We start from the raw sequence: 26,107 nt of genomic DNA on the forward strand, positions 1-26,107 counted from the left end.
AGGCAACTTAAAGCTTTTATCCAGAGCTGTTCTACATATTAATTGTACACAGACTCTGAATATATTAAAAGGTAATGCAAACCTGTCGTAATGCGCCATATAATAATGGATTGGATTTTTATATAGCGCTTTTCAAGGCACCCAAAGCACTTTACAATGCCACTATTCATTCACTCTCGCATTCATACACTGGTGAAGGCAAGCTACAGTTGTAGCCACAGCTGCCCTGGGGCAGACTGACAGAAGCGAGACTGCCATATCACACCATCGGCCCCTCTGGCCGAGACCAGTAGGTGGTAGGGTAAAGTGTCTTGCCCAAGGACACAACGACGGGGATCGAACTGGCGACCTTCCGGTTACAGATGCGCTTCCCAACCCCCTGAGCCACGGTCGCCCATATGACTTGTTGTAAGTACCCTGGAGAAACTGAAAGTTCAATGGGTTGCTTAATCTTAGTGCGTTAAATGAGTAGATAAAGTTATACCCTCGGTTCTAATTTCACTTAGTGTACCACAAGGGCGTAGATTTGGTTTTGGCATTGGTGGGGACGGATGATTCAACCACCGAACCCTGCCCTGTTTCTATTTTTCACCTTTTTGTCTTTGCTTCTTGATAAAAGGTGAAATATACTTGCCTACATATGCTATTCTACATGCTTTTAAACCATTTAAAATGACAATTCATAGTTTTACATTTGAATTTTATAATATTAAATTACTATTAAACAAATGACTGACTAAGTATTTTATACTTCAGTTTACTTCAGCCATATTTCATATAAATCAGGTATCATACAAAAAAAAAATAGCTTCAAATACAGTCATGACAATAAAAGAATATGACTTTAAGGACTTAACAACATTACTTCAGTTTTATTACACCAACATCTCTTATATACATTAGCAGTAAGGGAACACTGAATGACCTGGTGGGTTTTGTCCATAAAACTACCCATCTAAGATGACCACAAAGTAAAAGATTTCTCAACAAAATTATGCAACATTTTAGGCATGTTTTTAGGGTGAGTGCATTTTTAAAACAATTTCTGCAAACTGCACTACAAGTTGGAATATTTGCAAAATCATGGCTACCTCATGATATATTGTCTCAAAATAAACCCTATGAATATGTCAGTACCATTAGGATGAAATTTTAATGTTAGACATATAATGTTAACAGCCGCTATAAACTAATATCCTGGCTTGCTCGAGGCTGCCGTTTTCTCTGACAGTTTCAATCAAAATTAGAAATGCTGCTCTGAGAGACTGAGATAACTAATAATGCTTCCTGTTGTGCAGTTAGTTTCCAAAACACATTATTCATGGTTACAATTTTAGACTGATGTGGGCCAAAGCCTAGCACAGCCTGTAACGTTATTATGACGGACACATTTTATGAGTGAACTTGACTTTAAGTGATTTACAGGTTTCTTTGAAAAATACTTTCTTATATCCAGGTTCTTCCTTTTTGCTGCAGTCCTCCTCTCCTCCTGGCAGCGCAGGCTTGGCGCTGCTAAAACTAAACAAATTCAAATTCAAATTTTTATTTGTCACGTACACAGTCATACACAGTACGATATGTAGTGAAATGCTTGGACAACTGCCCGTGACCTAAAGAAAACAAAAAAGGAAAAGGCTATGAATAAGATAGGAAATAAATATGAAAAATTAAAAAGGGTAAATTTAACTAAGAAGGAATAAAATATAAATTAAGGTTAAAAATGAAATAACTGTACAACACAAATTAGAATGAAGGGTAAATTTAACTGGGAAGAATAAGATAAAATATATAAATTAAAGTTGAAAATAAAATAACTGTACAACAAAATACACAATACACAATATAGAACTATATAAGAATGTATGAAGAAATCTAAATATAAATAAATATATACACAATAACAGCAGCTGTACAAGTATTAACCGGAAATGAAGAATATAGTGACCAGTATTGTGCAAAAAAACAATGTGTGCAAAAACAATGTCCAGAAAGTCCAGTGTGTGTGTAAGAACTGTATGTGTGGGTCAGTACTGTGTGGTGGTGTGATTGAGAGACCGTATCGCCTGCGGGAAGAAGCTCCTCCTCAGTCTCTCTGTGTTGGTCTTCAGGGAGCGGAGCTCCCTGAAAGGCACAGCCAATCACATTGGCCACATTTGTCACATGAGGCAGGACTCCAGTAGAGGATATAATTTAACTCTTTCTGCACCGCTGGGTGAATGAGACGTTGACAGATCGTTATTTCTTTCTATCAGGTTTGTTTTTCTTTACTCGAAGAGATCAAATTATTGGTGGGGAAAATTCAATAATTGCTGGATATTGGTGGGGACATGTCCCTTCGTCCATGCCAAATCTACGCCCTTGGTGTACCAGTTAAGCCAACTAAAGCAGTTATGTGCACTTGTTATGCTGGTGTTAGGTATATCAGAAAAATGCTCACATATATTCAGTGTTTTGGTCACATGCAGACTGTTTGTGATGCCGATATCAAACTCGGTGTCCTTTGTTTTTGTTTTGTGCAGCCGGTGAGGAGACACTCTAGTAGCAGAGATGTCATGTGGTCATGGTCATGCACCTGGTGGTGCCACAGTCTGCTTGATCAAGTTTCTTTCTTTCTTCATTTGTTCCTTCCTTTTTCTCTCACTTTCCAAAATGTGGCTAATACTTACATTTCTAGCATTAAATTACAGAGCATGATAACGCTGAACTTAAAAAAAGTACTCACCTGGCTTGATGGGACTTTGTAAGATGAAGCTCTTTGTTGCCAGGCCTGCTACTTTATTGTTTTGGTTTATTTTCACTACCCTCATATTTTTAAGAGTTGTTTGCTGTTTTTAAACCACTTGCTCCCTGCAAGACCAGTAGAAATTTAACTGCCCTGCTTTAAGTGAAATGATGGGAAAGTGTGGTGCAGTGGTCCTCAGGCTGGCAGTACTGTCAGTTGAAGAGATGGCCTACTTTGAAGAGAAGATTGTAATTTTATTTTTAAGCAAATCAGACTGATTATACAATCAAGTTTCTAAAAAAGTGGGAACAAAATGTGCACAATTTATAGATTATACGAGAATTATTTGCAAAGCTTTGCAAATAACACCACATTTAGCTGAAAAATCTGCTGAGTTGAGAAATCTGCACAGCAGACAACAACAAACTGTACGACTTCTGCTGCCAATGATTGAAGTCATGGAATGGTGCTCCACGCTCAGACCACTCAAACCACGAAGTTCTCAACAACTGCAAGACTACTGATCTCCCTCAGGTTCGAGGAGCTGACGCCTGTCCCTCCATCCGTGACTGTCCCACCTGTGGTCACTTTAGCCTCCAAAGTTTTCAAGGTATCATTTTCAAATTATGTGTGATGATAGAAAAGACCAATAACAGCTCGAGCTGAATTAATTCTGGTGAAAATCGGGTCAAAATCACAGCAAATGTGAAAACTTTGTATTAACTTCATGTTTTTATGGATCATCTTCAAGCTACCTACAAAGTACCCAGGTTGACTAATCATATGACCTCAACCTTCACCGTTAGTACCCAACATCAAAACTGAGACATAATAAAACATTAATGTTTAATTATACCCTTCCAGTTCAGGAGGAGTTGCTTTCTCTGAAAGCTGTTGTTTAAACTAGTTTCTACACCGTTCATTAAACTTTACTATTTCTAGTAATTACCACGCGGTGACTTTGTTTCTTCTTCCCTTCAGGCAAGTGGACATCTGGTTTGTTTTAGGAAATAACCAGCATGTTATTCCGACTGTAAAACATTTCAAGATGAGCTATACTTATATAAAGTACAATAGTAAAATGCTGTTTAATTATGTATTTTGCTTTTATATATGTTCCTTTATTTTGTTTAAGGCACATTTCTAATACAGAACTTTACTAATCTTTGTGCTGTACTGGAACAGGTAAGTGTTACATAAAGCAGTTTCACCCCGGTTCTTTTTTATTTCTCAGGCCTCCAGAGACTACACCGGACTCAGTAGTCATTTCACAAAACCTTTATTCATCTTCAGTTACGCATGCAACTTCCAGAAGGGAAGACATGTAAGGCCGGTGTCCGTCTACAGATCTTCACTTCTTTGTCTGTTTCAACCAGTTTTATAGAAACAACCCCATCATAAAACCCACATGGTGTGTTGTAAACTCTGTGTTTGTGTATGTATGCGCAAGAACGTGAGTGCCTGTGTGTGCGCGTGCCTGTGTGTGCGCGTACCTGTGTATGTGTGTGTGTGTGTATGTGTGTGCACGTGTAGGTACCCCTGCGTATGTGATTCCCTGCCGGTCATAAAAGTCCATCTCCCCTCCAGACCACAATCATCAGGTTACAAACACTGAGAGCCCCACCCCAGGTATCCCCTAGGGAATTTCCACTCAGCTATAACTTCTCTTTCTCTGACTTTCCCAACTCAAGGGGGGGGAGGGTCTCCTATAAGTCTATTCCTAATTTTATGACACGTTCAGGCCTATAGCTAAACCAAACTGAAGCACACACATTCACAAATCCTTTCCTATTCATCTGATCTACAGCTGGATCCTCTCATCTAAGCAAATTTAACACATTATATTTTAATTATGTTTTCTTTTACTCACATAAGGATAGAATAGAATAGAATAATCCTTTAATTGTCCCACAAAGGGAAATTTGGGTAAAAGCAGCAAGAAAAACACATATACAAACAAACAGTACACAATGTATCCTTACCTTACAGATAAGGATACATTTTATACTGTCGAGCTTCAGGCCTGTAAAGCAGTGACAACATGACAGGAAATGCGGGGAGAAATGATGACGCTGCTATAACCAAGACTGACTCAAGTCAGTCAAGCAGTACTTCGCATGACTATAAAACTTCCCAATTAAACATGAGTTGAACTTCAACTTCTTTATCAGCAGAGAGATGTCTCAAAACATAATCTGTGATAAGCTTTCTTGTTTTGGCAATCTCTAAAGCAACATTCACCTCTCTCGAATGTGGGTCAAAGTTTGGTAAATCTTTGCTGATCTGTAATATGATGAAACGTACGTGTGAGTATTACATTTGCAACATGGAAGCAAATTCAGATCATTTAAAATTACCTAAAAAAAACACTCTATTGCACCAATTTCATATGCAGGTCTGGAGTATAAGTTTCTACCTTTCTGCCAAAACTCAAACAGAAAGGTGAAGCTAAGCTAAACCCTGTTTGCTTAGTTCTTCATATCAGCTGTCCTGGCTGTCACGGCTGCCGAGGCGAGCTGTGTGGTGTTAGAGGAAAGGAGGACCCAAAATGCAGGCGATGACTGATGATTCGAGTGACATTTATTTACAAGGTTGTGTAATGGCAAACAGGCAGTGAGGAATGACAAGTAACTAAAGAAACCTAAACTGGGAAAACTAAATAACAAACCTGAGAACACATGAAACGAGGTGCGGGGCAGAGAGACGCAGAGAGAGGAACGAAACACCATGGAACACAGAAGTGGGACCAGGGCAAGCACAGAACAGAAACCTAACAAATGGCAAATCATAACAGAATACATACACAGAATAAACAAAAGCATAAAGAGACACAACAAACTGAGTCGGCAGACTCAGGACCATGACACTGGCTCTGCCCAGTGAGTCATTAAATAACATACTGTGTCTTTGTGCTTCTGGGAAAGATTTCTTGACTGTATCAGTAACTTCCTGGAGTGTTTTACACTGCGTTTTTGGTTAAAGCTGAGCTTATCCTGGTGTATTTTCTTCCCCTTTCTTTTAGCCTATGTAAGCATTATTTCCAAACAAACTATTCAGGCTTAACATTTCTAAAAAATGTGGTAACAACAAACAAACCTTTTATGCAGCATCTATGATCATGTGACACACCTGAAGCTGTTCAGTGGCACTAGAGTCTAAAAAAATAACAAGGATATAAGGAACACAACTGCAACATCATAAATCTCACATAAGTGTGAGCCACGTGTTTTAACAGTGGATTTTACACCACTGACCTGCAACAGGAAGCTTTTTTAGCTTCTTTGTGAACATTGCACCAAATTCTAGATTTAAGCTGATGTCCCTGTTAATGAATGGTGATGGTTTCACACCTTAACTTTGGTTTCACATGTATGGATTCACCGTGGCCTTTTGATACACTGGCAATTTTCCACTGTGGCCAAATTGTATAAGACAATAAGAAAACCGATGCATAGATACAGTATTGCAGAAGTTTAAACGCTGCAAGTAGATCAAGACCAAACATTTGGTGTTAAAATAACTTCAGAACATGTACAGAAAACCAACCTTTTTGTAAACCTTTTTTTAAGCTTCTCTGCTTATAAATTAGAGGGTTTTAGTAGCAGCAACATCAAAAAAGTGCCTTTTTGGTGGATTTAAGAAAATGAAAGTGTTTGAGAAAAACTGAGACACAAAGTTTGAGTTTAGCAGAGCTTCACAAGGTCTTTTTAAACTCTGCGTTTATTCATGATGAAGGTAGTTGTGTGTGGAAATAGACTTGCGCTTAATATTTACCATCTCTGCTCTTTAATTAAATCTCTGTCAAGCTCACGCAATCGGTGACTTAAAATAGTGTTAATGAAATAGTTATCATTTCACCGTTAATAGAGTGTTCTTACAGGTCTCTTTAAATTCAAAAAAATACGAAAGAATACGCCAGATTTTCAAAATTCCGACACACACTGAATGCAACACTAAGGTGTAGCAGAAGTGAAAGAGAAAGCGCTACTCCAGTGTTTTAAACTGCACTAGAGATAGAGATATCCTATACTCAAATATTCCATAAATTAAAAACATTTATTGCCAAAGATCTTAGAAAACATCTTTAAGATATCTAAAATATCCCTGTTACCACTGAAGGTATGTTTGAATCTTTTGTTTTTGTGTACTTGTGTATTACATTTGAAAATAATTAGGTTTGTTTTATTCTTCATCAGCAATTTCTTTGAAAAGCACTGTCTGTCTGGGGAAGAAGCTTCTTTTTTGGTATTGTTTTTGTTTATTATAGTTTTTTTTCCCGTAGCCTCGTCGGAAGTCATTAAATGTAGCTTAGAAAAGCAGAGTGTTGTAGTGGTAATATCGTAATACTCAAAGTGTTTTCTATTCGAGATGTTACTGAAAGCCTGTCACTGGCTGTGGATTTTGGCACCTTATGTACAAAAACATGGGCCTTTGTTTACCTGCTAGTAATAATTAATAATAAATAATGTTGTTGTTGTTGTTTATAAACAAATACTGACTGGTGTATAGACTTGCAGCTCTCCGTAACACAGAATTGAAGTGACTGAAAATGTCTCTGTTGGAGAGTACTCGGCGGCTATTCAGCAGCACCTCTCTGGGTAAGATCTGATGCCAGTTTTTTTTTTGTTTTTTTACACACATATATTTAACATCTAGGTCTATTGTTTTTAGATGACTTTCAATAACCGCCCTTACAGGTAGAAACACTTCTCTCAGCCACTCCTGGTTTAGACTGTGCTTTTCACACTGTGTGTGAATGTGTGTGTGAATGGGTGGATGACTGAATGTGTGAAGCGCTCTGGGGTCCTCAGGGACTAGTAAAGCGCTGTACAAATACAGGCCATTTACCGTTTTGTCTAGCCGCACTGCTATAAGAAAGAAGGTGTCTCTGAACGTCTTCCATTTTACAAATAAAGTTTTACTGACAACCTTGACCTTAATGGTTCAGTTTGAATAATTCTTATTGTTTTATTAATTCATTGATTTAATTGATTAGCAGAAGGGGTTTTAATTTAGGATCCACCATAATTATTTGCTCATCGTTCTGAAATTTACATGATCAGTCTCCTCCCAGTAGCTAACAGGTACCATGGACTGATAAACCAGGGAGCAACAGATTACTTGAACAGTGTGCTGCAGGTGCTGTTCATGACCAAGGACTTCAGAAAGGCTGTGACAAGGTTTGTTACAGCCCAGCTTTAAGTGTGATCCTGTATTTATCAAATATGAAGTCTATTGTGCATTTTTAATTACTCGTATTTACCTTCCATGTAGGTACTCTGGAGAAAATCCTCACTCTGAGTTTCTTGATCATCATCTTAAAGTCTTATTTGATGACTTACAGAACCACACAGCATACTCATATAAGATAACACAGAAGCTGGGCATTGACAATGGTACAGTATGTTAACACACAAAACAGCACAACCTTTGAATTGTTTGAAGAGTCTAATAAATTGATCTAAAGTAGATCAATTTACAACAAGTCTTGAAGTAAAGTCTTCTTCAGCCTGTGCAGTTTTTTAATGTAATTTAATAGTTTAACTTGTTTAAATTGTTAGACTGGATAATTCTAAAACATTTTTAATTAAATAACTTAATTGTTTTGTTGAAAGCATGCACATTTATTTCCCCACCCAGTGTATGAACAGCGTGATGCTGCAGAGTGCTTGGAGAGGGTTTTAAGAATGACCAGTCCGGATGCATCAAAGGTAGAGACTGTTCTCTTTGACTGGTTCCAAAAGTGACCCTATCAATGTGAAAGCTGGGTAAAAAATATCACTTGCCAACAAGTATTTGTGCTTTTTTCAGATCTTCCACGGTCAGTTAGTAAACAAGACCACCTGCTCTAAAGGTCATATACAGACTGACAGAGATGCACCTTTTTGGCTTCTTCCTCTTTCACTGGCAGATTCCTGCAGTGAAGACTACAGCGTGGTAAGGATATGACAAGTAACAAAGAGACGTGCAATACATAATTTTTCTGCATATATTTACCTTTAGGTCTTGAGTAAAATTCTGATTTATGGCACTGATGCAGAGATAAATAATTAGATGTCCATGTTTCAGTCAGAGACCAGCACGCCGAAATAATTTTAACATTAACACAACTGAAAGACTGTGTTCAAAAACCACTAGAGTGAGTTTATTTGATGGCAGCTGCTAATAATGCAAAACTTTTTACATTTTTATGTTAAATAAAGTTAGTGTATTGAAAACCTTCCTCCCTGAGAAAACATTTACCAGCACTTTACAATCACAGCCTTTATGCTGGTCAGCACATCTTTGTCAGAGCTGATTTTAAATAATATTTTTCAGGTGAAGGGCATTGAAGAGTTTTTTAAACCTTCAGATTTCTGTGGAGAAAATCAGATGTACTGTGAGCAGTGTGATGACAAAGTTGATGGTACTATGGTGAGTTAAAAATGATTCTTTTATTATTCTTTAAATAAAATTATGAAACCATATTGACTTGTAATGGAAGCAGACAAGCTCTTTGAGGTGACTGTTGTTGTGATTTGGTGCTGTATCAGTAAAACTGTCCTAAATTAAATGTTTTTCATTCAGAGAGATGTAATAAAGCATCATCCAGATGTTTTGTGTCTGCTGCTGAAGAGGTTTGAGTTCAACTATAGTTACATGTCATACTTCAAAATCACCTGTTCTGTGGAGGTTCCCTACACCCTGCAGATACCAGAGGTAAATGTGCAGAATATTTTAGTATTTAATCATAATCCATTTTATTTTCTTCAGTCATTCTGATGTTTGCCATTTTTCCTTTGGTAATCAGAGTCAGAAATATGAACTATATGCGTTTCTGGATCATTTTGGGGATCTGAGAGGTGGACATTACTCCGCCACAATCAAGATCCAGGATGAACACAGAGACAGATGGTATCAGTTTGATGATACCAGAGTCACAGAGGTAAGATGGATCACTTATACATTTTTGATACCAAAAGACGTTCCTACATTACTCATGCGTGACAGTGGCCCAGCTGATCATTCATGTCATACTTTATTATTTTTTACATCATCAGCTTGGTTTTCAGCCATTCCAGCTGGATAACACGGAGAAGTAAGTTTTCGTGCTTGTTATTTCCACTGTACATTATCTTCCAGTTATTTCTTAACTTTTCACACGAGTATGCACTAAACATGCGTTAAATACACTTTTCTCAACTATAGTGTGCTACATGTTGAAGTATCATATCACACTGTGCTATAATCACAACTGCAGATTTTTTCTGTGATTGATTCAACTCTGTCCCCAAAACTCTCCTGTGCAAAAGCAAAATAATAAAATCAATGAAAACAATTAAAACATTTATGTGTATCTTTTAATATTTACACTGTTAGTAAAATGTAAACATACACAGACACATATTAATACGTCGAAAAACACTGCTGTTATAAAATATTAGCCAAACACATCACTGCGAAACTGTGAAAGTAACATATTTGTTACATGTTTGTCAATTAGGTCCCAGACTACATATCTTCTGTTTTATAGCAAAAAGAAAGGTAAGAGAAAATATTTTTGTTGTCGTTTCCTCAGCTGTTTGGTGCCTGAATGATTTTGTTTGTACTTTGTGCTTCACACTGCAGATACTGGTACTCCAGAGTCCACAGATGTGTCCACCAGTGGACCACCCACCATCAGTAATGAATATGATCAGAGTCAAGATGAGAAAAATAAGAGCAATAGAAAGAGAAAAGTGGAGAAGACAGACACTGCGGATAATCCAAAGACTGCTCGCTTACAAGAAGCAGGGGGATCACCTGACACCCCCTGTAACGTAGATCCTCTGGACAAAGAACCAAATGAGGACAAAGGAACCACTGGAAGTGATGACCTGGATCAAAAACATACAGAAGTGGATGATGCTGAAAAGAACAGACCAGATAGTAATACTGATTTTAAACTTGATAGCAGTGATCGATCAGCAGTCTGTGATGATCTAAGCAGACAGTATGAGATGAGTAAATTAATGGATGATAAAGCAGATAATGATGAAAAGGCTAAAGATAAACAGTCAGAGAAAAAAAGCCATGCAGAGCATCCAGCTGACACTGTTGGAGAGAACATATGTGAACATCAGGAGAATAAACAAACCCGTAGTCCTTCTCATGCTGAGGAGAAAACAAAAACAGATTTTCAACATGACACAAAAGGAAAGATTAGTCCTGATAAACCAACAGCAGAGATGTGCTGTGACACATTTCAGGATAAAGAAAAAGCTGATGATAGAAAAGAAAGCATACTACAAGATGATCAGAGTCATAAACATGGAAACAGACACAGTGATACACTGAACATGCAGGAGATCAGTGTTACACATTCAAGTGATAATGATGTTTGTGTAGAGAGAGAAATCAGAGATGTGAAGGAGGACAGGAGAGAAAGAAAAGGAGACGAAAAAGGTGACCACAGTAAGTTTGAACAAAACACAGTAGAGGAGGTAAGTGGTGCTGCTACAACACAGAAAGATGTCGATGTGGAGGAAAAGAAACAACATGAAGGAAATACTAAACAAATTCAGATCAGAGAGAAACCCCATCTGAGACCAGCAGGAGCAGAAATAATAGAAGCACCCAAAGAAAAACAGGATGATGCTACTAATGAAAAAACTAAAGCAGAGAGTTTTCAACTAAAAGCCAGACCAAAGATTCAGGGAGTCACAGAAGGAGGACGTGGTTCACAGAAGTCAGGAAAAGTTATAACAAATACTAACAAACAAATAACTTGTGAAGAAAATAGGCAGACTTCAGATTTTGAAATCATCAGGACAAAGATGAAGAACATGAGAATAGAAACTGTAGGGAAACCCTCACAGGGCAGCTCTGAGAGATGTGTCAAAAATAATGAAGGAGTCACTGAAAATAAATCTCAGACAACAAATGCAGCCAAGCCCAGAAGAGTAGAACTGAATGATGCAAGTCTGCCAGAGCAGCAGAAAAGAAGAACCAAAAGAGAAGAACGAAAACACCATGACACAAACTATCCAATATACACCAAAACTGATGTAGATGATGTAGAAATAGAAGCTGCTAAATCAAGTGGGTTGTGTTCATGTTTTGTCGCTTTGAAAAAATACAAATAAAAAAGCCAGACCAGGATTTGGAGTCAAATTAAGTTGAATCATTATTAAATGATTATTTATTTTATGTCTCCACATCCTTATGCTAATTAAACATTTAATTGAATGTTTTTATATTTAAAATAACTGGGATGTATATTTTTTAAATCATCTGGTCGATATCTTAAATATATTGTTTCCCTGTTTAATATTTCCTAAATTGTTTTTCATATTAATCAAATTCAAAAATTCAAATTCAAATTTTTTCAAATTCAAATTTTATTTGTCACGTACACAGTCATACACAGTACGATATGTAGTGAAATGCTTGGACAACTGCCCGTGACCTAAAGAAAACAAAAAAGGAAAAGGCTATGAATAAGATAGGAAATAAATATGAAAAATTAAAAAGGGTAAATTTAACTAGGAAGGAATAAAATATAAATTAAGGTTAAAAATGAAATAACTGTACAACACAACACAATTATTAGTTATTTCACTTTCTTTTCTGCAAAGAAACTGAGGCATGTTTGATTATTGCATGTGCAGCTGTCACTTTAGCAATAAACATCAGCAGAGAGAGCACATTTCTTTGTTCTATACCCCTCTGAACTCTTACTTTTGAAAAAAACCTGTAAAAACAGCATATAAGGACATAAAGGAAAGAAAAAAAAGTAAACTAAACATGTGAACACATCGGAAAATTGGAATGCAAGTCAAGTACGAATACTACAAGTTACAAATGAGTATGCACATACAGAGATTTAGTTTTAATACAGTAATTTTCACAAACCTAGTAAAACAAGTATACCTGGTGATGTGGCAAGTCCTTTGTACACAGGTGTTTCTCCCACACCTTCTTTTACTGCTTCAGTCTCAGCTGAGATCATATCATGCCAGAAAATTTGTTGTACCAGGAAACATGTCTTTAAAACTATAGTATAAATACATCTGTCTGTAACCCTGTGATTCAACCTGATAATACCTTACAGGGTTATTTATTAATTTTCAGAAACAAAGTCTTATTTTAGAAAATCTTGTTTGGTTTTCAAGTGGTCAAGTCATTTATTGCTTTGTTTTCATTGCAGAGATAGGTGCCAGCTATCACTGACTTTGAACTGGATAAGATTTCAAGAAGATATATTAGAAGATTTTTATATGCTTTCAGTTTCTTTGTGGCAATAAAAGGGTCATGTCTCCACAGAACAACAGTAATTTTAAACTATTACTAACAGTTCAGTTTTTCTTTTTTTTTTTTATGTCAAATAATGGGTTTTATGTAGTGCAGTTGAAGTAAACCTTTGCCCTTTGTGGTAATGATAATGCTGTCTGTGTGAAGTTCCTTATTCACCACTCACAGCTTAGATTAACAGATTACTTCAAAACGCTTTTTCATTTAGTCAAACAGAATGTGAAGCAACAGGTTGCCACATACCAAACACCACTGGGTAATTTCCCTTATTTATTTATTTTTTTTTTTTCAGAGAACAAAATGCCTGGCTCACATAATCCTCATAAACTCTCAAAGCACTTCACAGTATCAAACATATCTTCCACTGGATGGTTAAACAGGTGTGTCCACCCCACTGTAACTTTAAAGTAAGCTGATAAAATATTTCCAGCAAAAAGTTGAGAAGCCTCATATTTAATCCTTCAAAAATACCTCTTGTTTTTGTGGCCAAATAATTCAATCTTTGTCACGTTTGACCATAAAGCTTTTTTCCAGGTGGCATTTGGTTTTAAATGCGAGCAGCTGCAAATTTGAGTCAAACTTGAAGATGCTGACTATGGAGCAGTGGCTTCTTTCTTGGTCAGCAGCCTCACAGTCCATAGAGATGTATAACTGTCTTCACTATGGACAGTAAAAATGGTGTTCCAGCAGTTATAAATTGATAGCATGCTCGAGACTTGATGGTTCCTGGGTTTTTCTTAAACATCATGCCCAGTTTCCTCTCGTTTGAGGATGACAATTTGAGTTTTCTTCATCTTCGTAAAGTAAGTATGTAATACTGCGTACTTATTTTCATGGTGTTTGAACTGAAGAACTTGGAATCTGCTGACTTGTGTAAATCTGCAGTCCTAAAGGATAATTTCAGTTCTTCATTTTGAGGTAGATCACTACCCCTTTCTTAACTTTGTAGGACCAATGAGAGGACCAGTTCAGACTAAGTTTCATGAGTCAGCGAACCTGCAGCTGGATCTTCAGCTGCTTCAATATTTATGAAAAGACACCAGAGACAAACTTGTGGTTTACTGTTGAATATGCTTTGTGACTATGCTGTAGGAACTGGACATATTTTTGGAGGTGAAGCATTTGAGAGAACTTGATTATTAAACTTAACTGAAACTAAACTTAGAACTATTACCAACTATGAAAACAATTTTGGAGAACGTAAATGAAAAAAAAAAATAGTTTGACTTAAAACAATATTTATAGGCAAGGCAAGTTTATTTGTATAGCACAATTCAACAACAAGGTGATTCAAAGTGCTTTACAGAGACATTAGAAACAAGAACAAATAAAAAGCATGATTTAAAATTGATTAAAACAAGAAAACAAACTAACTGATTAACAAACAAACAAACAAAACAGTATATAAAATCAAAACAGATAAAATCAGAACAATAGATAAAATCAGTAGTTAAAATGTTAGTTTTGAAATTTAAGCTTAAAAGTGTGGATTTGGTGCTTTATTCAAATGCAGCTGAGAACAGGTGAGTCTTCAACCTGGATTTAAATAAACTGAGTGTTTCAGCTGATCTGAGGCTTTCTGGGAGTTTGTTCCAGATATAAGGAGCATGAAAGCTGAATGCAGCTTCTCCGTGTCTGGTTCTGACTCTGGGAACTGATAAAAGACCGGATCCAGATGACCTGAGGGATCTGGATGGTTCATACTGGGTCAGGAGGTCATTGATGTATTTTGGTCCTAAACCATTCAGAGCTTTATAGACCAGCATCAGAACTTTAAAGTCTACCCTCTGACAGGCAGCCAGTGTAAGGACCTCAGAGCTGGACTGATGTGGTCCACTTTTTTGGTCTTAGTGAGGACTCGAGCAGCAGAGTTCTGAATGAGCTGTAGTTGTCTGACTGATTTTTTAGGTAGACCTGTAAAGATGCTGTTACAGTAATCAAGCCTACTAAAGATGAATGCATGGACTAGTTTTTCCAGGTCCTGTTGAGACATCAGATCTTTTATCCTTGAAATATTCTTGAGGTGATAGTAAGCTGATTTTGTTATTGTCTTAATGTGTTTTTCTAAGTTTAGGTCTGCATCCATCACTACACTCAAATTTCTCGCCTGGTTTGTGGTTTTCAGGTGTATAGATTGAAGTTCTCTGGTGACCTGTAATCGTTTTTCTTTGGCGCCAAAGACTATTACATTATACAATATTTTGCACCTATAACTAAAATATAAAAAATGAAAATCAAACAGTGTCCTTTGTTTCAGCAATTGCCAATTTCCTAAAATTACTCAAAGTGAGCATACGGAAGCTTTCAATATTTTATGGCCATCTACACGACTGTGAGACTAATGTGGGAACTGGCAAAAAAATAAATAAATAAAGATTAAAAATAATCAAAAACGCAAAGAAAATAACTGGGAAAAAGGTTTTATTTCATAGAACAACACAGACTGGTGTTGTATTTGGAATAATGGATGATCAATAAAACGATCATTGTCACTAAACAGTAAAACAGTATAATAAGTACCATTTACAATACATGTGAACAGTGTCAAGAGGCTTTCTAAAGCATCACAGAAAGTAGCAGCAGTAGTGGTACGACAGATGGAGATGATCTTAGTCAAGCTTTCAGTCCTCCAGGAACTTTCATCACCATGTGGAGGACGGACATGTGCTGGATTCCATATTCAGACAGAAGGGTGTCGTCTCCATCCAACATTTTATCTGTGAATATCAGGCGCAGAGCCTCCTCTCCTGCACACACACACATTTTTTCTTTTTAAAGTAAATCTATATCATTTTTATTAGGCACATCCACAGAGATGCATTAGATTATTAGCCCACATTTACTTACTTTACTTAAGTAATGTACTTAAAGTTGGATTTCCTCGTTCCTAGAGTGAGTTTTCACATAATGCACTTTTTTTTCTCTAACTGCTTTAACATTTTTGCCTTTGAAACTCTTCAACTACAAATAACTACATGAACTTGAGCAGTTTGATGTAGAGTTTGCACTAATTCTTCTTGAGCTAGCTTACTTTCATTTTGGGCTTCACTATTTACTGCACTCAGTTTTTATTGACAGTAACTTTTTAAAATCACATGCGCACGCGCACAGACACAGAAACGTATCTCTAATACTGTAATGCACTTTCATCAAACCATTATTTATCATCGCCACTTCCTTACTTTCACTTCACGCTGAGTGTTTTACTTTAGGATTGGAACTTTATATAAAGAATCTCATTACAATAAATATGCCTTTGAATTAATCAGAAACATAAAAGCATACATACACTGTTTTCTATCTGCCGTCTTACCTGCGGTCTCCGGAAGCTTCTGCGCCAATTTTTCCTTGAGCTGTTTCACGGTCATGCTCTTAAACTGCTCCTCGGTGTTGCACAGGTCCAACATCATCTTCTGACCCCTTAGTCCATGAACGACCACCTGGTAGATTTTTCCCATTTTGCGCTTAAGTCCGATTTGTTGCGCTTCTAAAGTCTGTCACTGATATGTCAGTGCGAACAGCTGTTTGGTTTCAAGGTTTGACGTCAGAGAGCAGATAAATTCTTTCACTTTCGCTCAAAATTCTTCATCTTCTAATTATTTTTAATTATTTTTTTTATTGTTTTGAAGGTAGTATCTCTGGTTCTCCGTCTGCGTAAAAGTGTTTACAAATGTTTATTATGAGGGGGTGATTTCCACCTTTGTTTGTCATGTGACCAGGGAGCGTTTGTTTATCAAATGTTAGCATTAATTGGTGTCTTTTTTTGAAGCCAACGCACAACTGTTTATCACAACCACAATTAATATCCACATGGTAGGCTACTTAAAGCTGTGAGGATTAACTGTACACTTAGTGCGAATATATCAGAGGGGAATGCAAACTTGTTATCGTGCACCATGTGACTTGTTGTAAGTGCCGCAGAGAAACTGAAAGTTAAACGGGCTGCTGAATCTTGGTGCTTTAAAAGAGGAAGACAGAGCAAGATCCTCGGTGCTAATTTCATTTGTAGTGTTTAAACCAAGATCAAATTTGTGGACAGAGAGCAAACCTCCTCGTCTGAACCAGAATGACGACACAAGATCAGGATGACAAGAGCTACGACCCCAACGATACGACGCTGACATTTGTCAACAGGAGGGATGAGCTGGATCCATTATGTAAGAACTAAAATATGTTTAAAATAAACGGTTTGTACTTTTACCAGTTAACCCAACTAAAGCAGTTTTATACACGTGTTATGCCGGTGTTAGCTTATGTAAGGAAAATGCACTTATATTCAGTATTTTGGCAACTCTTCCTATTGGTCAAATACAGACTGTATGTGACGTTGATATAAAACTCGTTGTGCTTTCTCTTTGTTTTGTGCAGCCGGTGATGACAGTCTCGTAGCAGAGATGTCCTGCGGTCATGCCGTCACAGCGGAATCTCTGACCGGATGGTGCCGCAGTCTGCTGGATCAGGTTTCTTTCTGTCTTCATTTTTGTTCTTTTTCCTTTCCAAAGTTTGGTCAGTGTTTACAGTGTGACCCGTGGTAGGTACCCATTCAAAATAGGATAGAGCCGTAGGTGCACAGTCAGTTAAAAATAGTTTAATTTTTAATACAAAATAAAAATAACAGTGTAACAGCGGCACCCAAAAACAATTAAAAACTTTGCCTTATTAAAAACGATAAAACTGTATGATTGCCCGTGAGACAGGACACGCGCTGCGGGGAACCGTTTAAGAACAAATCGACATAGCACAGGATAAAAAGGGACGGCAACTCACACATGACCCCAAATGGGCAAAACACTATAGAAAAAGGCAAATCTTCAGTGCCGTCTTCACTCAGGCCCACCGCTGTGCATGCAAAAGCGGGGAGACAAAAAAGGATTTGTTTTCCCTGCAGCGCTCTATATAAATAAAGGGGTTAAAATACTAAAAGAACCAATCTCTGTGGTGCCTACTGACACAGAAAAATAAAACAAGAAACAAACAAAATCGACAGCCGCAGCAGTCAGTCTGTCGAATTACACCAGTATGAAACAAATTAAAACACTCTGATGTGTCGGGTCCTTCGCCCGCAGCCAGAAATCCACCTGGCAAAGCAGCAGCTCGGTACTCTGTCCACAAGTTCGCGTCACACCTTAATAAATGTGGGTCAGTGGCGGTGAAGTCCACTACACTGTTCTCACGGGAACGCAATGTTTCCCACCGTTCTGACAGAAGTTTAGGGGGACCCGCATCAAGCTTTCATGGAAAGAAATTTAAAAACACCAACTTGGACCAAGCACTCGCAGCTTCAGGTTTGCTGAGGAATACCTAATTGCCCACATCTGAGCTTATGAAAGGAGCAAAGACCAGCTCCGCCCACCAGGGGCGGTTCCCAGACTCAGGTCTCACCTGTCACAATCGCAAAATAGAAAACACGTCAAATGGAAATGCCACCCTTAATTTTAAAAACTGTCATCCTGATCTGGTTCGATAGGACTTTGTATGATGAAGCTCTTTGTTGCCAGACAATACTTTGTTTTGTTTCATTTTAAACTTTTTTTTTTTTTAAAGTTTCTCACTCTATGTCTTCCCCATTACGGGTGATTAAACCTTTTGTGTCCCTGCAGGGCCAGTACAAATTTAAGTGTCCTGCTTTAAATGAGGACACCTACGAGAAGTGTGGTGAAGTGTGGTCATATCCAGAGGTGCGCAGGCTGGCAGCACTGACAGTTGAAGAGATGGCCTACTTTGAAGAGAAGATTGCCCAGCTGGCAGCCAGAGACTACTGTGAACTGAAAATAGTAAGTCTTCTATAGAGAGTGTTTCTAATCCACTCAGCAATCATGAACAAACAGGCATAAGACAGAAAGACACAGGGCAAGACGACTCAACTTCCCTGCTTGAAAATTTATGTTTAAACTCCCAGAAGTGACATGCACAAGAAGTCGAAGATCCCACAAAGTAGATATAGTTGGAAATAAGAAAATGCAAATATAGGTGAATGAGCACGAATTTGGTTTGTAAGGGGAAGCTGGAGTACCTAAAAGGAAACAAACAAACTCTACACAGAGAGATCCCACCTTTCCAAATTCAAATTCAATTTTTATTCGTCACAAGCTCAATTATACACAGAATGACATGTAGTGAAATGCTGTGTAATGTCCGACCATTAAACTACAATAAAGAAATGTACAAAATTTACAGATTTTACATTTAGAAATTTACAGTAAAAAATATGTAAATAACAATTTAAGAAAGAAATTATAAGAAGAAATAAACAGAGTGTGTGTAGTGATGTGATGTAGCAGAGTCCAGTTCTACACCTGGTTCAGGGCCCGAGTTGCGGGGGGAAGAATTCATTGTCTCTGTTTTGGCCTTAAGGGAGCGGAAGCGCTTCCCAGACCTCAGCAGTGAGAAGAGTCCATTGTTGGGATGGGAGAGGTCCATCATAATCTTCCTGGCTTTGGTCTTGCACCGCTTGGTGTAGATGCACAAAAGGTCAGGAAGCTCTGATCTAATGATGCGTTTGGCCGAGATCACCACTGTTTGGAGATCTTGTCAGGGTGTGGCCTTCTAGCCTTTAAACTCAACTCTCCATGCAAAGTTTGTGGGGCTGGGTTTATGCAGGCTTTTCCAGCCCAAGGGACTACAGTTTATCCTAGATACAGAGGAAAGCACAAAATGTTTTACTTTTCAAATTTAAAACTATTCTTTTTTATTTTTCTCACAACAGTGTCCTGGTTGCAAAACCTATGTGGAGAGAGAGGACCTGACTAACCTGAGTGTGAGGTGCACAATCTGTACAGCAGACAACAACAAAGCGTATGAGTTCTGCTGCCAGTGTTTGAGGCCGTGGAAAGGTAGAGCTCCACGATCAGACCGCTGTGATAATGATGGCTGCGTAAACCACGAACTCGAAGTTCTCAAGAACTGCAAGACTACTGATCTCCCTCAGGTTCGGGGGGTCGATGCCTGTCCCTCAATCCGGGCCTGTCCCACCTGTGGTGAGATAGTGGAGCACGACAAAACAGGCTGCAAGAACATCATCTGTCCTCGCTGTCAGAAAGAGTTCTGCTTTGTGTGTCTGAAACTCACTCCTGTGTGTTTGAAAACCAGCACTCACTACATGCCCTGCAGTGATGGTGTGGCTCCCAGACAAACATCAATACCTGTGTGGCGCAGAAAGTAGCAGACAACACAGACTTTATGTACTCTTCTCTCATACCAGACTTTCCTTTAGAATTGAATTGTCATTCTGGTAAAACCTAAACAGAAAGCTGGAGCAGAACCTTGTTTACTTAGTTTAGCTCAGCATATTACCTAGCGTTGCCCAATGAATCATAAAATAACATACTCTGCCTATGTACTTCTGGGAAAGGTTTCTTGACTCTACTTCCGAGTGTTTACACTGCTGTTTTGGTAATTGGTGAACTTGACCTGGTGTATTTTCTTCCCCTTTCTTCAGCTTGGACTAGTCTAAAAATGTGATAAGGACTTAAACAAAACTATAATATCCACCCTTTTTACATAATTTGGGAAATCTTTGATCTTCTAACACACCCGACGCATGCTGTTCAGATAAAATGTGAAGCACTGTAATCTGAAAATACAAGAATGATATAAGTAGGTATCTTTTACATCACTCACCTTTAACAGGAAGCGTTTCTAACTTCTTTATGAATGTTTCCACAAAGTCTTGAATTATGCTGATGTCCCATTAATTATTTTTATGCCTTTACTTCAGACTGGCAACCTGCCCACTGTGTGACAGCTGCAGCAGGAGCGATTATTTCCAAACGGTTTTAAAAGTTTTATTTAGAGATTTTCAAATTCTTAAAGTGAACTTTGTTTTCATGCATTGTTTTAACTGAAAGCTATTATTGTTAAAAGCAACATTGCTCACTGTGTTGCTTTAGTTGTGCTTGTGTTTATAAGTACCTGAGCAGAAATAAGTCAAATGTCAGCTGCTGATGAAGTCCATGTTTCAAACAGTTCATATAAAGGGCACACAAAAGCCAGAGAATGTACAATAAAGTCACAATTGTGATTTTTTTTTTAATGGTCTCATATTTTACCCTCTGCTTTCATTATTATTATTAATGTAAACAATTTGAAGGCAGACCATTTAGCTATTCAACAAAAACAATTTGGTTTCATGTCTTTGTTTAATTTGCAAAGTAAAGAAGCTGAAAGAATATCTTCTATGTGGTGACTCCATTATTTTGGCCAGTGGTTGAACAACATGAACCAGACTTACCAATAAAATGCTGCTCACGCATGAATCTGAGTAAATGGCTTGTGGTGCCCTGAATATTTTAATATAAGTTTAGATTTTTTAAATAAAAGTTCTCTTCTTTGAAGAGAAGGCTGCCCAACTGTTTAGTTTACATATTGTAAATTGCTAAATTGTTTAAGTTTAATAATTTAATAATTCATTAACTTGATAACTTAATAAAACGTTTATTAATATTAAGTTTAACAATAAAATAAATTTCTGAGTTTATACTGAAGGAGTTTTACTGTGACTGTAATCCCCCCTATTTCTTTCTGAATTTTGTTGCAAAGGCAATGTTGTGTCACTGATGCAAAGCCCATTTTCTCTTACCTGATGTCATCGTAGAACTATATTCTTTTTCACCAGAAGATGGCAGTATTAGTTGGCTGAATGAGTGAACTTGTACAGTAATGAGGGCAGATGTAAAGTAATGGGGGCCTGTTGTTGTAACAGCAAGGGAAACTCTTTGTAAGTTGTTTTTTTTTTTTTTTTTTTTTGCCTGTCCCGTTTGGCTCTTTTGCCATCAGAATTGTTGTCTAAAGGCAAAGAAAGATGCCCAACGGATTTACTTTACCAAACTGACCATCCCAGCCTTGCAGTAATGGTCCATTTGATTCACCTTTTATTGTTTATTTTATTTTCACTTACTGAATACGGGACAGACTTGACTGGGGGAAAGAAGGGGAGAAAGAAAGAGGGAAAGAGAAACAGCTGAGAAGAGGGACGGGGGAGAAGGGCAAAAACCAAAAACCAACAGAACGGGCAGAGAAAAAAAAATGCATATATCAATCACCTGGGTCACCTGCTGAGAAAGAAAAAAGAAAGCAAGCAGAAGAGAACAAGAGTAATAGAATAAACAACATCACAATGATATATGGGAATATGACAGTAAATACTAAATATTAAACATTATTGTGCAGCACATAAGATCAACAGAACACAGTGTGCTTTGAGGTAGGAGCCAAAAAGGGTGTAGTTTGTGGGTGTGATCACCCGTGTGTACACCTGTGAGCATGGACGCGCTTGTTTTTTAAAAGGTTCCTTCATGTAATAATCTGCTAGAGGGTGTGGGGGGGCCACAGCCCCGTCCTCCAGGGTATGAAGCAGGTATGGAGGAGATCAAAACTCCAGACATCCAGAGGCCCCCAGAACACAAGAGACCAAGGAAGACCAACAGAGGGGCAGCTGCGCCACTGTCCCGGAAAGAGCTGAGGAGAGTCCCAGATGAGGGCTCACTCAGCAGCCGCGGAGCAGAAGCCAGGGGGAGTTGCAGTGACGCGCCCGTGAGCTCCGCCGGCAGCCAGCTGCGCCTGAGTGACCGAGCCCCAGGCCGAGAGGCCGGGGGCACCCCACCTCCGAAGTGGCCCGAGCTAGCCCCAGGCTCCAGGCCCCGATAAGCGGCCGCCAAGGAGTGAGCCGGTGTGTACTCTTTGTAAGTTATTATACAGTTACTAAGAGCTCCTAAACAGGTACAACACCCCACTAAACCTAAAATAGATCTTCATTGATTCTGATGGAATCCTTTCTCATCCCTTCATCACCCTTGTCTATGTCTCCTCCTGAAGAATCTTCATTAGGTCCCATTTCTCCTCCCATGGAAACATGAATGCCAAAATTAGGTAACACTTTGAAGAGGTGCTGATCTGTGTTCATCTATCAATTTCATTATTGATGGATTTGATTCTTTGCTACAAAAAACTTCTGTCAATTAGGTTTTATTTAAATTAATTCAAAGTTTTTACCTTCATAATAAACAAACAAAGAGACTTCAAACTTTAAAAATTTGTGAATAAATCAGATATATTTTGCTCTTTTTGAGAGATCTTCCCAGAGACTTACTCCCATTTATTTTGGTGTTGCACCTTCAAACAGGAGGAAAGGAATGCCGATAAAGGCTAAGTCATACAGTATGAAGTAATTTTACTTAATTAATCTTTTAATTAAACAGTTTTGGGAGATTAAATCAACTCAGTTGAAAAGGCAGGTGTCAGCTTATCTCTTCATTTGCACATTTGTGCAGCACAGTGCAGAGTTTAGCAGCACAATGTGTTAGAGGTCAGACCTGCTACATTGTTGCTACGACCTGGATCCACACCACTTTAGACTCCTCCATCATGGTCTCTGGGGTTGTGGATGAACATCAGTTTGGTCACCAGAGGTTGCTGTTTTAGATATGATGCTACATATTAATGTTCATGTAAGTGATGCCTTAACAGCAATATTTTTTCAGTCTTCATATTTTACCCTCTGCTTTCATTATTATTTCATGAATTTTTTTCAAAGAATATTTAATAAAGGCAGACCAGCTATTTAACAAGTACAATTTGGCTTCATGTCTTTGTTTATCTCACTCTAACAGGTGAGCAGTGCTCAGCCATAGACTGTGTTCCTATGCTCTGATTGGATTATTCACATGTGGTATGGATTTTGATGGGGTTTCACACACACACACACACACACACACACACACACACACACACACACACACACATATATATATATATATATATATATATATATATATATATATATACATACAGTGGGGCAAAAAAGTATTTAGTCAGCCACCGATTGTGCAAGTTCCCCCACTTAAAATGATGACAGAGGTCAGTAATTTGCACCAGAGGTACACTTCAACTGTGAGAGACAGAATGTGAAAAAAAAATCCATGAATCCACATGGTAGGATTTGTAAAGAATTTATTCGTAAATTAGGGTGGAAAATAAGTATTTGGTCACCTCAAACAAGGAAAATCTCTGGCTCTCACAGACCTGTAACGTCTTCTGTAAGAAGCTTTTCTGTCCCCCACTCGTTACCTGTATGAATGGCACCTGTTTGAATTCATCATCTGTATAAAAGACACCTGTCCACAGCCTCAAACAGTCAGACTCCAAACGCCGCCATGGCCAAGACCAAAGAGCTTTCGAAGGACACCAGGAAAAGTATTGTAGACCTGCACCAGACTGGGAAGAGTGAATCTACAATAGGCAAGCAGCTTGGTGTGAAAAAATCAACTGTGGGAGCAATCATCAGAAAATGGAAGACATACAAGACCACTGATAATCTCCCTCGATCTGGGGCTCCACGCAAGATCTCATCCCGTGGGGTCAAAATGATCATGAGAACGGTGAGCAAAGATCCCAGAACCACACGGGGGGACCTGGTGAATGACCTGCAGAGAGCTGGGACCAAAGTAACAAAGGTCACCATCAGTAACACACTACAACGGCAGGGAATCAAATCCCGCAGTGCCAGACGTGTTCCGCTGCTGAAGCCAGTGCATGTCCAGGCCCGTCTGAAGTTTGCCAGAGAGCACATGGATGATACAGCAGAGGATTGGGAGAATGTCATGTGGTCAGATGAAACCAAAGTAGAACTTTTTGGTATAAACTCAACTCGTCGTGTTTGGAGGAAGAAGAATACTGAGTTGCATCCCAAGAACACCATACCTACTGTGAGTCCGTGTTGCTCGGCGGCAGCCCCAAAACATCACTGCTCTCGAGAAGATCTGCATGGAGGAATGGGCCAAAATACCAGCTACTGTGTGTGCAAACCTGGTAAAGACCTATAGTAAACGTTTGACCTCTGTTATTGCCAACAAAGGTTATGTTACAAAGTATTGAGTTGTATTTTTGTTATTGACCAAATACTTATTTTCCACCCTGATTTACGAATAAATTCTTTACAAATCCTACCATGTGGATTCATGGATTTTTTTTTTTTTTCACATTCTGTCTCTCACAGTTGAAGTGTACCTCTGGTGCAAATTACTGACCTCTGTCATCATTTTAGGTGGGGGAACTTGCACAATCGGTGGCTGACTAAATACTTTTTTGCCCCACTGTGTGTGTGTGTGTGTATCTATCTATCTATCTATCTATCTATCTATCTATCTATCTATCTATCTATCTATCTATCTATCTATCTATCTATCTATCTATCTATCTATCTATCTATCTATCTATCTATCTATCTATCTATCTCTCTATATCCCCCGGTCTATCCTTCAAGCTCGGGTCCTCTACCAGAGGCCTGGGAGCTTGAGGGTCCTGCGCAGTATCTTAGCTGTTCCTAGGACTGCGCTCTTCTGGACAGAGATCTCTGATGTTGTTCCTTGGATCTGCTGGTGGGAGTCACCACACCTAGTGCTCCGATTACCAGTATGACCACTGTTACCTTCACCCTCCACATCCTCTCGAGCTCTTCTCTGAGCCCTTGGTATTTCTCCAGCTTCTTGTGTTCCTTCTTCCTGATATTGCTGTCATTCGGAACCGCTACATTGATCACTACGGCCGTCTTCTTCTGTTTGTCTACCACCACTATGTCCGGTTGGTTAGCCACCACCATTTTGTCCGTCTGTATCTGGAAGTCCCACAGGATCTTAGCTCGGTCATTCTCCACCACCCTTGGGGGCATCTCCCATTTTGACCTCGGGACTTCCAGGTTATACTCGGCACAGATGTTCCTGTACACTATGCCGGCCACTTGGTTATGGCGTTCCATGTATGCCTTGCCTGCTAGCATCTTGCACCCTGCTGTTATGTGCTGGATTGTCTCTGGGGCATCTTTACACAGCCTGCACCTGGGGTCTTGCCTGGTGTGATAGACCCCAGCCTCTATGGATCTTGTACTCAGAGCTTGTTCTTGTGCTGCCATGATTGGTGCCTCTGTGCTGTCTTTCAGTCCAGCTTTGTCCAGCCACTGGTAGGATTTCTGGATATCAGCCACCCCCTCTATCTGCCGGTGGTACATACCGTGCAGGGGCCTGTCCTTCCATGATGGTTCCTCGTCTCCCTCCTCTTTCTTGGGTTTTTGCTGCCTGAGGTATTCACTGAGCACTCGGTCAGTTGGCGCCAACTTCCCAA

The 26,107-nt window shown here is 38.7% G+C and overlaps 3 protein-coding genes and 1 long non-coding RNA gene across 6 annotated transcripts in view; 2 read left to right on the forward strand and 2 right to left on the reverse strand.

Moving 5' to 3' along the window:
* LOC112431119 (putative E3 ubiquitin-protein ligase RNF144A-A) overlaps window positions 1-21,249 on the forward strand; it is a 29,114-nt gene extending 7,865 nt beyond the window's left edge. Inside the window, exons 2-5 of one of the 2 annotated variants that reach the window (XM_076881755.1) lie at window positions 17,035-17,151; window positions 17,363-17,454; window positions 18,595-18,768; window positions 19,701-21,249. In XM_076881755.1, the coding sequence (XP_076737870.1) occupies window positions 17,061-17,151; window positions 17,363-17,454; window positions 18,595-18,768; window positions 19,701-20,156 (813 nt within the window). In that variant the 5' untranslated portion in view covers window positions 17,035-17,060 and the 3' untranslated portion in view covers window positions 20,157-21,249. Of the gene's footprint in view, window positions 1-16,853; window positions 17,152-17,362; window positions 17,455-18,594; window positions 18,769-19,700 lie in introns of those variants that run through there. The other variant, XM_076881754.1, reaches the window with a different exon arrangement.
* LOC143416498 (uncharacterized) overlaps window positions 1-26,107 on the reverse strand; it is a 129,207-nt gene that overhangs the window by 45,229 nt on the left and 57,871 nt on the right. The gene's annotated exons all lie outside the window — the stretch shown is intronic.
* Window positions 6,731-12,011, forward strand: LOC112430807 (uncharacterized). 2 transcript variants are annotated; one of them, XM_076881750.1, is made up of 12 exons: window positions 6,731-6,841; window positions 7,232-7,320; window positions 7,800-7,902; window positions 7,997-8,118; window positions 8,363-8,433; window positions 8,534-8,659; window positions 9,041-9,136; window positions 9,290-9,421; window positions 9,513-9,647; window positions 9,763-9,800; window positions 10,206-10,246; window positions 10,331-12,011. In XM_076881750.1, exons 2-12 carry the CDS (start codon window positions 7,272-7,274, stop codon window positions 11,824-11,826), a joined length of 2,409 nt encoding a protein of 802 aa, XP_076737865.1. In that variant the 5' UTR covers window positions 6,731-6,841; window positions 7,232-7,271; the 3' UTR covers window positions 11,827-12,011. The 2 variants fall into 2 exon arrangements, with proteins under 2 accessions (XP_076737865.1, XP_076737866.1); XM_076881751.1 differs by having other exon boundaries at window positions 9,519-9,647.
* LOC112430099 (uncharacterized) lies at window positions 14,241-16,604 on the reverse strand. Its single transcript, XM_024806273.2, has 2 exons — window positions 16,308-16,604; window positions 14,241-15,741 (listed from the first exon to the last, which is right to left on the reverse strand). The coding sequence occupies exons 1-2, from the start codon at window positions 16,450-16,452 to the stop codon at window positions 15,608-15,610; spliced, it is 279 nt and encodes a 92-aa protein (XP_024662041.1). The 5' UTR covers window positions 16,453-16,604; the 3' UTR covers window positions 14,241-15,607.

Source organism: Maylandia zebra, linkage group LG3 (genome assembly GCF_041146795.1).
Source record: "Maylandia zebra isolate NMK-2024a linkage group LG3, Mzebra_GT3a, whole genome shotgun sequence".
Lineage (NCBI taxonomy): Eukaryota > Metazoa > Chordata > Actinopteri > Cichliformes > Cichlidae > Maylandia > Maylandia zebra.

Bases quoted from the DNA above. Each gene is read 5' to 3' on its own strand.
- LOC112430807 (XM_076881750.1), top strand. From the start codon at position 7,272: ATGTCTCTGTTGGAGAGTACTCGGCGGCTATTCAGCAGCACCTCTCTG. The intron at 9,137-9,289 runs GTGAGTTAAAAA...TTTTTCATTCAG, and splicing joins ACAAAGTTGATGGTACTATG to AGAGATGTAATAAAGCATCA. The intron at 10,247-10,330 runs GTAAGAGAAAAT...TTCACACTGCAG, and splicing joins GTTTTATAGCAAAAAGAAAG to ATACTGGTACTCCAGAGTCC.
- LOC112430099 (XM_024806273.2), bottom strand. From the start codon at position 16,452: ATGGGAAAAATCTACCAGGTGGTCGTTCATGGACTAAGGGGTCAGAAG. The intron at 15,742-16,307 runs GTAAGACGGCAG...GTGTGTGTGCAG, and splicing joins GAAGCTTCCGGAGACCGCAG to GAGAGGAGGCTCTGCGCCTG.